General features: G+C 45.2%; 1 protein-coding gene across 1 annotated transcript in view; it reads right to left on the bottom strand.

Moving 5' to 3' along the window:
• The window catches only part of Aknad1 (AKNA domain containing 1), a 31,594-nt gene extending 29,377 nt beyond the window's left edge, over positions 1 to 2,217 (bottom strand). Inside the window, exon 1 of the mRNA XM_028757413.1 lies at positions 1,246 to 2,217. Coding sequence (XP_028613246.1) covers positions 1,246 to 2,217 — 972 coding nt within the window. The remainder of the gene's footprint in view (positions 1 to 1,245) is intronic.
• Between the last annotated feature and the right edge of the window lie 12,377 nt (positions 2,218 to 14,594).

Raw genomic sequence — 14,594 nt, 5'->3', positions numbered from 1 at the left:
TGGTGGTGATGGTGGTGATGGTGGTGATGGTGGTGATGGTGGTGATGATGGTGATGATGGTGATGGTGGTGATGGTGGTGATGGAGTAGCAGCAGGTAAGCGAAAGCGATGAGTTGGTAGATTTGAGGAATTATGTGGCCTGAGAGAGATTAGAAGGAAGCTGGGTAAATGAATAGTCTTTGGTAGATCAGGTTAGGCTGCTCTAAGACACATTTGCTGGTGGATGCCTGTAATCCCAATTTTGAGGTGTTAAGTTGGGAAGATCAGAGGTTCAAAGCCAACCTGAGCTACATGAGATTAAAAAAAAAGGCAAACAAAGCACAGGTGTCCCCTGTGAAGGAGGAAACTGGAGAACTTGGGGCTAAGACGAGCTAGGCACTTGAAGAAGACTCTCAGGGAAGGACTGAGTTTAGAAGTCTGGATGAGGGCTGGAGAGAGGGCTCAATGGTCAAGGGCATTGGCTGCTCTTCCAGAAGACCTGGGTTCAATTCTCGGTACCCACAACACGGCTCGAAATCATCTGTAACTCTAGTCCCGGAGGACCCGATGCCCTCTGCGGGCACTAGGTATGCATGTGGTACACATACATACATGCAGCAGATGCCTCTCCACATGAGAAAAGTAATAAAAATTCACATTGAAAAAGAGAGCAGATAGAGTTGGCAGAGAAATTAGTGGAGGAAATGGGAGGAAGTAAAACAGGAAACCGGGGTGGATCTTATTGTATGTGTGTGTGGAACTCTCAATAAAAATAAATATAATTTTAACAAATTCTAGATGAAGTTAAGGAATATTTTGGAGACTGGACGTGGTGGCAAATCCCTTTAATCCCAGCACTTGAGAGGCAGAAGCATGAGAATCTCTGTGGGTTCAAGGCCAGCCTGGTTGTACAATTTGAGTTCCAGGTCAGCCTGGACTACGTAAAGGAACTCTGTCTCAAAAAACAAAATCAAAAACAAAAACCAAACCACCACCAACAAAGACCAAAACCAACAACAACTAAGAATAGTAAAAAACAAAGAAGAAAGGATTCTGGGAGAATTTTGAGGGTTTGGGGTTGTATCTTCCTCTATGTTTTTCTGAATCTAGCCTCTGATGAGGTCATCGCTGAGCTTCTGAGTGGTTGGTTCACTTGCCCAGGATAACCCAGGGGCCTAAACCTCAGAACTACACCCAAGCTCTAGCCCAAGCCCACCCTGGTTTGACCACCCTGGGTCAGTATTGCCAAGGACCATTCTCATTTACCTGTATTTGTTGCGAAGGTTCAGTAAATTTCTGTTTTTGCTCTAGTTGTTTTTCAACACGATTTGGCCCAGACACGGTTCCTAAATTATCTTGCACAACTGTTGATTTATTTCTCAACCTAGGAGAATAGCTGCCTTGGTTAGCCATTGTGAGTGGTTTATTAGTTACAGGATTCCTAGAGATTTTCACCTTGGGAGCAACCTTAGAAAAATCTGGAAACTGGTAGTGCACTTGAGCCCGGCTGTATCTGAACCAGTTGCCTGAACTTGCTTTGTCAGCCATCTGTCTCTGGGGTGTCTGCCTTAGAGAGCTTTTATATTTACCACCTGGACATTTAGTTCTGGTTAGAAAGCTTGGATCTTCCTGATGGTCGCTCTTCCCAACAGTCACTGGTTTTTCTAAGGGAGAGGTATTTTCTCCTTCTGTGTCAGGGGAGTAACAGGGCTTGCTGTTATTTGCTGAACCATTTTGGGGACTGGGCTGGCCAGTGAATTCTGGGGTTTGTTCTTTGGGGTAATACTTTTTTGCATAACATGGAGTGTCATCAACACTCTCAGCATTCAAAGTCTCTGGGAGAATTTCATAGCCAGTACCTTGACCCCTGTAGAATTGTTCTTTGGAGAGATGATGGAGTAACATATCTGAGACGGGGGACTTTGAGGTATCTTCTTTATTAGCTGGAACAGGAGAAGCCAAGGCGCATTGCTCATCTTTATCGTGCCTGCTGCTGACAAGTTCAGTCGTCTTATCCCAAGTTGCTGGCAGAGCTGTGTTCTGGCGCACCTCACAGTGAGCAGCCACTTCCTGAGGGTCTTCTCCTGCCAGAACAACTTCCGCTGAGACAGGAAAGGTGTCATTTGTTAAGGTAAAGTTGTAAGAAGTGCACATCTTCATCTGAGAGAAGTCCCCATCGTAAGGCAGGTCCTCCTGTTGCTTATAAGTCATATCTTCCGAAAAGTCGGCTTCGTCCATGATGGTGTGGTCGCCACAGACTGGAGTCTGTGGTCCTCCAGTGCCCGGCCTTGGCGTTCTTAATGCTCAAAATGCGTTGTCTGCTTTTCATTGACTGTCTGCACTGTGTGTTCTATGCTGTAAGATGAGAAAACAGCTTCATTAGTAAATATATCAGAATCATGTAGGAAGCTGTGCTTAATCTGGTTGCTTTGGAGGAACACAAAAAGATGCTTTTCATCTAGAGCGATTCGTTTGCAAACCTGAGAGCAGAAAGCTCAGCCAAAGAATAACTCATCCTAAATACTATTGAGAAAAAGAATGATGGAAGAGTTATAATTTTTATCCATTAACTTCAGAGGAGGTGTGGCCCGTACTTAATGACCATATCTTTATCTCACAAGATACAGCCATACCGTTTGGCATTTGTTCTCATCACGCCTCAGCCTTTCTAGTGAAGATCAAATGTGGAATTTTTTTCTTACATGTCTCCTTGGTGTCCCTGAGTCCCATGATGCTGGAGGCTAGCTCAGCTCAGACGTGGCTATGCAAGTTCTCCATTCTGTTTTCTTTTGTAAAGTGGTATTTTATTTCTGAATTGACACATAATAATTGTAGAGATTTGTGCCACCCAATGTGTGTTTCGATATATATATATATATATGTATATATATATATATATATATATTAATGGCATTAAAAAATACAGGGTCTCACTGTGTAATTCTGACTGACCTGGAACTCACTATGTTAAATATGTTGGCCTCGAACTCAGAGATCTGCCTGCTTCTGCCTCCCAAGTGGTATTGATTAAAGGTGATTTGCTCCCCACACCGGGCCGAAGAGTAGTTTACTTATCACCTTGAACACGGATTGATCTTTGTAGTAAAATATTAAAAATCTTCTTTTAGCTATTTTGAAATATTTATCACTGTTAAGTACCTCACTGTGCAATAGAATATCAGTAATATCAAGATGCATTCTTCCTAGCCTAACTTTCTAGCCATTGGCCCAGTCCTCCCTGTCCTGTAACAATTCTGCTAACCATTGTTTTGCTCTTTGCTTCAATAGGATCAGGTGTGTGTGTGTGTGTGTGTGTGTGTGTGTGTGTGTGTCTACTGACTGCGTGAGTATATGTCTGTGTGTGGTTATGCTGTGTGCATGTATATATGCACATAAAGGCCAAAGGTCGACATTGGATATCTTCCTTACTCTCACTCTTCTTTTCTGAGACAGGGTCTCTCACTGAACCTGGTACTTAGAATTTGACTAGACAGGCTTGCCAATAATCCCCAAGGTTCCTCCTGTGTCTGTCTCCTTAGCAGTGGTACCACAGGAACACTAGAGCACGTCTGGGTTTTTACACGCATGTTGGGGATTGAAGTCAGTTCTCAATGCCATGCAGCAAGAGACTGAGCCATTTCCCGGTCTCAGATTAGCCTTTCTGGGTTGTACATATGAATGAGATCAAGTACTTGCCTTTCTGTGCCTGGCTTATCTCACCTCTCCTCTGCCTCAGTGCTATCACCTAGTGGTTTTCTCTTAGATTTCTTTTTTTGTTTTGTTTTTGTTTTTGGAGACAGGGTTTCTCTGTGTACTGGCTGTCCTGGAACTCACTTTGTAGACCAGGCTGGCCTCGAACTCAGAAATCCGCCTGCCTCTGCCTCCCAAGTACTGGGATCAAAGGCATGTGCCCGGCTCCTCTTTGATTTCTTAAAGAGCATAGAACAGTACTTCTCAATCTATGGATCGCAACCTCTTGGGGATTGCATATCAGATATTTACATTATGATTCATAACAGTAGCAAAATTATGAAGTAGCAACAAAAGTAATTTTATGGTTGGGGGTCACCACAACATGGAAAACTATATTTTAAAGGCTCGCAGCATTAGAAAGGTTGAAAACCACTGCCATAGAAGGATTAACAGAAAATAGCCAGGGCAGGTCTTTTGAATATCTAGAAGACAGGCTGCAGCCAAACATCCCTCTTCTACTAGGACCCAGGAAGGAAGTTTGCCAGTGAGGCTTTGCCTCAGCCAATCCCTAGCAGGTGCCCCCACCCAGAGGACAGGGTGGTGGTGACAGGCAAGCGTCTTGGGAATATTTCTCAAAATGGTCAGGGCACAGCTGGTTGCCACTGGGTTCAAATCCTTTTAAGAAAAGCCACAGCATCCATGTAGAAGCAACTCTTCTTGTTGATGAACAGCACCTTACAAGTAATAAAGGCATCCCAGCTTTTAGGTATGATGACTGGGGCTATTCCTCCCCGAGAACACCAGCCAGGTTCTGAGCTCTGCTAACTCAGGGTGACCATAACCACTAGCTGGCCCTGCCCATCTGGCGATGGGGTTAGGAGAACAGATCTTTGAGGTCCTTCTTCATCCAAATTTTTATGTCTAAGAACTTGGATTTATTAGCTAACCTCAAAGGCTAAAATAACATGTTTGACAAAGAAAAAAATGAGAAAAGCTCCCCCAAGGAAAGAGGAACACAGACTTAGGGCATCTGGGAAACATCAGACAAAAACCCTTCATTCGTAGTTGCATGCCAGTGTTACAGAGGCCAGACTTTAAAAAGTGAAAACTGCCCCGAAGAGGGGAGGAAGAGAAAATTGCCACAAGATTGCTTTAAGTCATTTATAGAGACGAATGCTTGCTACAGACTGAGGAAGGCATGTCTGTGGGAGCAGAGTTCCGGGTTATTCACACCAAGTTGAAGGGGTAGGAAGAAAAGTTTTCCCTGGAGAGATGAAGACACAGTGGGAAGGCTGGAGTCTGCCCTGGATTTGGTTCCTACACCTCCGATCATTAACTGTATGGCATCTACAGTCAGTCCTCCCCTTCCTCCTCTTCTTCCTCCTCTTCCTCTTCCTCTTCCTCCTCCTCCTCCTCCTCCTCCTCCTCCTCCTCCTCCTCCTCCTCTACCTTTTCTGTTGTTGTTCTATAAGAAATTACTATATCCAGCTGGCCTCAAACTCTTGGGCTTAAGTGGTCCTTCTGCTTCAGCCTCCTGAGTAGCTGGGCCTACAGGCATGCGTCTGCATGATTTTTATCTAACTTTTATGAATCCAATTCTCTTCTGAACAAGTAGGCATGAGAGTGCCCAGCTCACTGTCTTCTAGATGACGGCAGGACATGAGGTATATGAGGCATGAGACACGGAGTGAGAGTGCAGCCGGCAAACATCTAAAATTAAAGAGCACCTTTAATCCTGGCAGGGGTAGGGGCAGAAAGGTGGAGAGGTGGAGGAGCAGCAGAGAGGCAGAGAAGCAGGAGCAGAGAGGCAGAGAAGCAGGGGCAGAGAGGCAGAGAAGCAGGGGCAGAGAGGCAGAGAAGCAGAGATGGACAGGCAGAGGCAAGCACATTCTCTGTGAGGCTAGATTGGTCTATATAGTAAGTTCCAGGCCAGCCAGGGATACATAGACACTCTCTCTCTCTCTCTCTCTCTCTCTCTCTCTCTCTCTCTCTCTCTAGATAGATAGATAGATGATAGATAGATAGATAGATGACAAACAAATAAGAAAGATAAGGGATGATGGGATGGCTCAGTAGATAAAAGTGTTTGCCACCAAGCTCCACGTTCATGAGAACATGAAGGAGGAGAAAAAAAAAACTCCTGAAAGTTGTCCTCTGACTGACACACACATGATATGGACAACACAGCCACAGACACACACACATACACACACACACGTGCACACACTTTCGTCTAAAGCAAAGAGAAGATCTCACAAACATAAGCCCAAGGAATTCTCTCATTACACAGAGGGAAGAAGAAAAAGAAAAAAAACAGCTTCAGAATTACTAGTTTCCCCATGTATGCATCCAAACATGGCAAGGCCTTTATCACAATGAGCCCTTACAGGTGGCTGGAAAGGACTGGAACATCTTCCTAATAACACCCAGCTCAGTCTTGGAATCTGAAGGTGTCTTCTGAGAGATTCTGATCAGAACCCAACAGAACCTTTGGCACCACAGCTGTCCCCGCAGGTAACCGGAGCATTGTGTGCTCAACAGCAGCTCATAGTCACTCTGCAGAACAGAGGAGCCCTAGTGCCAGCCAGCCCTGAGCAGAGGTGCACAAATGCCCGCCATGCCATCAGCTCTTCCCAACGTGGTTGACAATATCATAAAATCTGAACAGGATGCTGACGTGCTGGCCTAAGCCCACTACATTGCCTGTGGAAGAGATGCTGCAGGAGTGGCTGGATTCTGAGCAATCAGTCAAAGATCTATTCAGTGTGTGGGGAGGGAGCACTTAGTGTAGGGGCAAAGGTTGGTCAGCCTTGTTTCCAGCTGATAGGGGTATTTCTTTACTAGGTTGGTTTAATGATAACACTTCCCATCATGGAAGGACTGTTTTCATCACTGAGTCACGGGTTGTTTTGGTTTTTTGTACCTGGGGATTGAAGCAAGGGGCTCATACATGTTAGGCAAGTATCCTACCACTGAGCTACACCCCAGCCTTCAGAGCTGAGAATGGCCTTGAACTTCTGATTCTCCTGTGTCTTTGATGGAGTTTCTATTATTATGGTAAAACATCAAGACCAAAATGACTTGCTGAAGAAAGAGTTCATTTAACCTTACAGCTCTGAGGCCACACTCCATCACTGAGGGAGGTCAGAGCAGCAACTCGAGGCAGGAATTGAAACAGAGGCCATGGAGGTACTGGCTTTCTCCTCACGGTTTGTTCAGCCTGCTGCTTTTCTATAGCACCCAGGACCACCAGGCCTGGGGTGGCACTGTCCACAGTGATCTAGACTAACCTCACTCATCAAGAAAACACACCACAGGCTTGCCCACAGGCCAATCTGGTGGAGGCCTTTTTAAACTGAAGTTCCCTCTTCCAAAATGACTCCAGCTTGTGTTGAGTGGACATAAAATTAGAGAGCTCAATTGACACCTTGTTAGCTTGACACACAAAAGCATCACTGTTAAGCCATAACCTTTCCTTGTCCCAAGATGTCATACCAACCAATAGCACAATATAAAATACATTCCAAACTTTAAATATCCTGTGGTTTTTAAACATTCAAACACTTTAGAAGTTCAGTATTGTAAAACATCCAAAGTATTTTTCAAAGTCCAAACCTCTCTAAAATATCCAGGTTCCAAAATATCCATATTCTTCTAAGGATTCCAAATCTCTAACTATTGTCTCCCTATAATATAAAAAAATTGGTTAAGTAGTTTCCTTCTAGTCCTCCTCTTCCTCCTCTCCATCCTTCTTTTCTCTTTCCCTCCCTACAGGGTTTCTCATTGCAGCCCTGGCTGTCCTAGAACTCACTCTATAGACCAAACTGACTTCAAACTCAGAGATCTGCCTACCTCTGCCTACCTAGTGCTGAGATTAAAAGCATGTGTCACCACCACCCAGCTGGTTAAATAGTTTCTTATACAAGAGAAAATAATCAGGGCATAGTCACAGTCAAAGCAAAACCGAAGTTCAAGGGTATAAACAGGTTAGTACTGTCTGGCATCTACTCACGGTCCTCTGGACTGGGACTCTGCTGCAACTGGCTGCACCTTAACCAGTACCCTCTCCTGGGCTCTCTCCAGGAACTCTGACCCTGCCTCAGTTGCTCTCCATGATCCCTTCATGCCTTCAAAGCCACTACCCTGGAGTGACCCTTGCACATTGCCAAGTTTGGTTGCCATCATGAGATGCAGTCTTGGTCTCCTCTGGATCATAGCTTCTGTGTGGTGACCCTGAGTAAAACACTCCCAGATTTGTAATCCTCAGTGATGCTGGTCTAGTTCTGAATTGCCACTAATTTCCTAGCTCCAACTGACCAACATCGACTGTCCCAGCAAAGCAAAGTTTCGTGTTGGTTCTCCTCTCTTATAGTTACAGCCAATCCTTCTGCTGCAGCTCACTAGAACCACAGATTCTTGGTTCAAAATACCACTAAAACATGTCTGATAGAATCTTATTTCCCTCCAAAACTTGGAAAGCCAAGCCTCTAACAAATGGATTGCCTTCAGCTTTGTCTTCTCAGCTCCCATGATAGCTCGTTAAGTTCTCGGAACATCCAGTGGTTTTCCCAGCCCAAAGTTCCAAAGTCCTTCTATAATCCTCACCAAAACATGGTCAGGTCTGTTAGCAACACTCCACTCCTGGTACCAATTTCTGTCAGAGTTTCTATTGCTGTGATAAGACACCAGTACTCAAAACCACTTGGGGAAGAAAGGGCTTATTTTATATTACAATTTTCAGGTCTCACTCCAACACTGGGGGAAGCTGGGGAAGGAACTCAAGGCAGGATCCTGGAAACAAAACTACTGAGGCCTCAGAGGAATGCTGCTTCCTGGCCTGCTCCTCATGGCTTGTTCAGTTTGTTTTCTTAAAGCAACTAGGACAACCTAGTAGGGGGCATTCTCTCAGTTGAGTTTCCCTCTTCCAAAATGACTCTAGCTTTTTATCAAGTTGACATAAAACTAACCAGTACATCATGCCTCCACTTCCTAAGTTGTGAGACTACACGTGTGCCTCCTCATGCCACATTTAGGCTGGGGATGGATGTGGGCCTTCATGTGAACATAGGCAGCACTTTCTGATAAAGCTCAACCCCAGCCCTCATTTTATTTTATGGGACAGGGTCTCAGTAAGTTGCCCAGCTAGCCTGGGACTCATTTTGCAGCCACAACAACCCTGAGCTTGTGACGCTCTTGTTCAGTCTCCTTTATGGCTAGAAATATGGCCCTGCACCACCAGGTCCAGTTTTATGGCTATCCTTTGACCTCAGTACCCCTCATTCCATGTTCTGTGAGCCGGGTGGATGGGAAGATGCCTGTGACCCAGCTGTGGATGTGAGAGCCAGGATAACTTCTACTCACCCTCATTTCTCTACTCCACACTCCATCGGGTACCCGTTAGCTCAGCCACCTTTCTCCCCCGAATGATCTTAAACCCATGCTTCTGAGATCAACTGTGCTGACTGAAACAACACTGAGACCTAAGTGTCTGAGGGGCTGATAGAACCATCCCTCCCTGCTCTTCCCTATTCTGGCCTTTAGAGTGTGATTGGCAAGGAGTCCGGAGCCTTGAGGATCTGGTCCATAACATTTTTGTTCTGCACAAAGTCACATGCTGCTCTGTCCTTGCCGAAGCAATATGACAGTCACCACTAAGAGGTGAAATAAGGGTAGGTACAAGAGAAACTCACCTGCATCTTGGGGTCCCGACATCACACAGTGAAGAGTCTCAAAAACGCAAATGAGCCAGCCGTTAACTGGAAATCATTTTATTTCTTTCAATCACTGGAAAGTTGGTTGCAATGGAATGACAGAACAAAAATAACCCTTTAAAATTGTGGTGTGCAGCTCCTCCTGCGTCCCTTTGAGGAAGAGGCCACACTGAAAACTCACAGGAAACTTCTGATGCAATCTAAGCTCTTTGTCTTTATCTTAAGCGGTCAGAAAATGCTTGGTTTCACTCCTAATCTTTATATTGTCTGCCTCTCTTTCTAGTTGTGGATTTCTATTTATCCACGAGGAGGGAAAAAATAAAACCTGCCAGCTGGCTTAAGATAAGTCCTAAGCCACACCCAAGGGTCAGATATTCAGGGACTTTTATATCCAGTCTACCTTGTTTCTAGATTAAAATATCTGCAGAGGTAATGCGATGCAGACCTCCTCTGTGCGGGCTGCACTGGATTCCGGGATGGTAATCCTATCAGCTAACTGGACCTCAGCCCTGGGGGCTGCCCACAACCGCGGTGTCTATAACTGTAACCGTAGCTCATTCTGTGTAGTGGCCCAGCCTCATCTTGTCATTGTGAGGTGACAGGGAAACTGCAGTGGAGCAGCAGATCAACCCAATCCTCCCTCGAGAGCCAGGTGGATGTATTATTTATAGTCAGGCGGAGGGCCACCGTTCTTCAATGAGTGGGCATGAGTGTAGTAACCAGCTGTTACAGATTATTTGTCTAGAGACTATCTTTGAAGCTGAGCAAGCCAGCGTTTGGAAAAACACCTTCCCTTCACTGACTCTTTTTCTTTTTAAATCTAATTTTCCTGCCCATATAAGCCAGTTGTCACCATAGACAGTCTAACCTGCACCACGGACATTGGCAATGCTCAAGGAACGTTTGGAAAGCAATTGATTTTCTGAAAATAATTCTCATGGTAAATTTGTTGTGTGCGTATGAAGTATGCATCCATGTGAGGGGATGTGAGTAGGGGTGCATGTGTTGATAATTATAGGACAACCTCCAGGATAGGTCCCCAGGCATCTGCCATTTGTTTGAGACAGTCTGTCGCTGGCCCGGAACATCTCACCTCACCGCCACTGGGATCAGAGCTGTGGGCCATTGTACTTGGCCTTTTACATGGGTTCCGGGGATCTGAATTTAGGTCTTCTCATTTGCAAAGCAAGTGCTTTTATTGAGTGGTCCATCTCGCTGGCCTTCAGAATAAAAGTTTAACCACCTTCAATTTAAAGGAAGTATTATGCTAATAACTCCAGAGCCAGTAAGATGGTTCAGCAGGTATAGGCACTTCCTGCCTGAACCTGGAGACTTGAGTTTGGTCTCTGAGATGTATTGCAGGCTTGATGCACCTTTACTGGCTGAGTCACCTGAATGACCCAAGAGACAGACAAAGGACTACAATGCCCGCACTCAGGAAGCAAAGATGGGGTGGGGAGATCACAAGTAGGAAACTAGCCTGTTCTACATAGCAAGTTCCAGGCCAGTCAGGGCTACATGGTAAATCCCATCTGAAAAAATAAAAATCAGTCGTTCACTCAATCAGCACAAATGTGCTAGGGATGTTGGTGGAAGGTTGATAGCATGGCGGTGAGGCTTAAAGAGGTAGATGTGTTTAATATACTTGAAATAATGAGGGGAGAAATCAAACATACGTGTCTAATACATATGAAGCAATTCGGGCAGAAACTAAACAAGTGTCTGTGTCCAGTACATATGAAATATTTTGGGGAAAAGCTAAACAAGTGTCTGTGTTCAATACATATGAAATAATTTGAAAAGAGAGTCAGTAGGCAGAGGCCATATGCTTGGGAAAGCATGGGAGAAAAAAAGGAAATGAACCTGCCTCCTTGGTCACACCTCCTTGCCCACACCTCCTTGGCTACACACCCTTGGCCACACCTCCTTGGCTACACATCCTTGGCCACACCTCCTTGGCCATGCACTCTTGGCCACACATCCTTGGTCATACCTCCTTGGCCACACCTCCTTGGCTACACACCCTTGGCCACACATCCTCGGCCATGCACCCTTGGCCACACATCCTTGGCCACACATCCTTGGTCATACCTCCTTGGCCACACCTCCTTGGCTACACACCCTTGGCCACACCTCCTTGGTCACACCTCCTGCTATTTTCTAGTATTGCAGGATGATGATCATGCAAATAATATGCAAATATCTCAAAGGGCAAAAGATGTAGGGTAACAGAAAGAGAAACCATACAACACCCATCCCTAATAAGATTATCTGTATGCTCACCTTTGTTAGAATATTGTTTTAGGTGCTGATCACATTTGTCCTCAACTAAGCTTTACTGTTTAAAACTTCAATTATAAATTGTTTTGAGGCAGGGTTTCATGTGTCCTAGGTGGTCCTCAAACTCCCTATGTAACAGAGGATGCCTTGAACGTTTTGATCCTCTTGCCTCCAGCTCCAGAATGCTGGGATTGCAGGTCCTAGGACTCAAACCTAGGACTTTGTGCACAGTAGGCCAGCACACAACCAACTGAGCCACATCTGGATCCCTACACTAGAACAAAAATATAAAAATGGATGAGAGGACTTTTCAGACACAGCATACCTCCCAGATGAAAGAGAAGTCTCAGTGACCTAATGAAGCTGTATCTTTGGTTTTCAAAACAGGGCATCACTATGTAACCCTGGCTGTCCTGAAACTTCCTATGTAGACTGGACTGGCCTCAGAGATCTGCCTGCCTCTGCCTCCTGAGTGCTGAGATAAAGGTGTGTCCCACTATGCCCAGCCTGAAACTGCACCTTAATTTTTTAAAAAATTTTCATTATTGCTCTACTTAATGTGTATGGGGCATTTTTTCTACATTTGTGTCTGTGCACTGTAAGCATGTCTGGTGCCTGTGGAGGTCAGAACAAGGATCCCTTGAAACTGAAGTTACAGATGGTTGTGAGCCACCGTGTGAATACAGGAAATCAAACTCTGGTCCTCTGGAAGAGTGGTCAGTGCTATTAACCACTAAGCCTTCTCTTCAGCCCCTGTATCTTTTATATAAAATAAATATTTATTGGTGATAGTGGTATCTGTGTGTGTGTGTGTGCCTGAGTGTATATCCCTGAATGTGTACTTCCATGAAGTGCCCTTGGAAGCCAGAAGAAGGTCTCAGGTTCCCTGGAGCTGGAGTTACAGGCAGTTGTGACCCACCTGATTTGAGTGCTGGGAATTGAACCTGGCCCTTGGAAGAGCAGCAAATGCTTTTAACCCCTGATCCAGTTCTCCAGCCCTAAAGCTGTATCTTTATGCACATAGAGTCTGAATGAAAGTGAATTTGCTTTTCTGGACAGCTTGCACCATCTAGAAAAAGAAAATGAAGAAGGAAACAGAGAAAGAGATGGAGAAGGGGAAGAAAGAAAGAAGGAAAGGAAGGAAGGAAGGAAGGAAGGAAGGAAGGAAGGAAGGAAGGAAGGAAGGAAGGGTCCTTTGTATAGTACTAGAAAATGGACAGCCACTCTGAAGTCTTGAAATGAGTGTAGGACATGATTGTCTTCATTCTTGCCTGACCTAGCTTGATCTGACCAGGTGTCTGTTTTCACGCATGCGCTCCTGTTTTCCAGAGGAGCCATAGAAGGGTATCTTCGCTCTTTACCCACAGCTTCTCCTCCTGGAAGAGGAGACCTCCCTCCTGAGAGGCTGCACTGCCTTACTCGCAGAAGTGAAAGGAGCCTGTTAAAGTCAAGTTTGTGTGTATATCAGCTTAAATAAGATGGACTCTTCCTTATTCAAGACATCACAATTGCCAAGAACACTGTTCAAGGAAGACAGATTCTGGGGACATACAGACAAGGATCTGAATTCTGCTATTGTTGTATGTAGCTTTTCACTACCCCACCTTAGCTCCAGGAAGTGGCTGTGCTACCAGCCCCAATTCAACTTCCCTTGAATCCATGGATAAAAGACACACACACACACACAGTTGTTCCTTTTCAACTTACCTTCTTGGTACAATTGCTGGGCGCTACTATCTCCTGCCTGAAAAAGTGTGCCCTTACCACTACTCTTTGCTCTGCACCTCTCGTTGGCCCTAAACTTTAGTGGCTAGTCCCAACCAGGCCCTGCCACATGTGTGGCCACTCCATTTTGAGAGCTCATATGGCTCTCCAAACTTTTTCCATCAGAAGCATGGCAAAACTCTCTGCTCCCTTGTGGCTCCCTTCTACTCCAGGGACCCAGAAGTCCTGCCTGTCCCTTCTCCCCAGCAATTGGTCCATGGCTGCTTTCTTTACTGACAGATCAACAGCCAATTGAGGAGCAGGACCTTAGCATCAGACCCATCCCTACAGGCTATTAACGCTTGCTTGCTTTTCTCTCTCTCTCTCTCTCTCTCTCTCTCTCTCTCTCTCTCTCTCTTTCTTTCTTTCTTTCTTTCTTTCTTCTATCCTTCCTTCTTTCTTCCCCTTCTCTCTCTCTCTTTCTTTCTTTCTTTCTTTCTTTCTTTCTTTCTTTCTTTCTTTCTTTTTCTTTCTTTTTTTCAGTGCAGTCCTGGCTGTCCTGGAACTCACTCTGTAGAACAAGCTGGGCTCAAACTCAGAGATTCTACTGCCTCCTCCTGCCTCTGCTTCCCAAGTTCGGGGATTAAAAGCATGTGTCACCACTGACAGGCATTAGGGCTTTCTAGTTTTACAATTTGGCAAAAGTTACTTAACTTCTCTGATTCTTACTTTCATGCTTTGTAAAATCATGGAGATAGCTGGCTGAGTCCTGCACAGCTTGGTCCTAGAAACTAAACTGGGGTGACACAGGAATGAAGGACAGACACATGTACAGAAAAGCTGGAATCAAGTAGGCTGTGTGTGCTCTGACGGAGTGGCACCTTCTGCACAGCAACCAGGAACTCTGTCGTATGCACAGAGTACAAGGAGGAGGGTTAGCTAGTCTTGGCAATCTCTAGTGCGCAGTGGAGCACTCTCATCTGGAGGAGGAAGCTGCAGTCCATGCTCTCTGGACACTCTGTCAACATTCACACACAGACCCCATTTTTATCAATTCCCTGAGCCTTATGAGGCAATGGAGTATTTGTCAATTACACATATTTACTTGGGATTTCCTCTGCTCCTCACAATTCCTCTAAGAATAAAAGAAGGAAATGTGTTTCCTTCATGTACTATCAATCATACCTAAGAATGGAAGCCATTCCTACAGAACCAAAGCCCTGGACC

This window comes from Grammomys surdaster, unplaced genomic scaffold, assembly GCF_004785775.1.
Source record: "Grammomys surdaster isolate TR1022 unplaced genomic scaffold, NIH_TR_1.0 126158, whole genome shotgun sequence".
Lineage (NCBI taxonomy): Eukaryota > Metazoa > Chordata > Mammalia > Rodentia > Muridae > Grammomys > Grammomys surdaster.
Note: the sequence above shows the minus strand (reverse complement) of the source record. Positions and strands in the feature narration are given on the sequence as shown.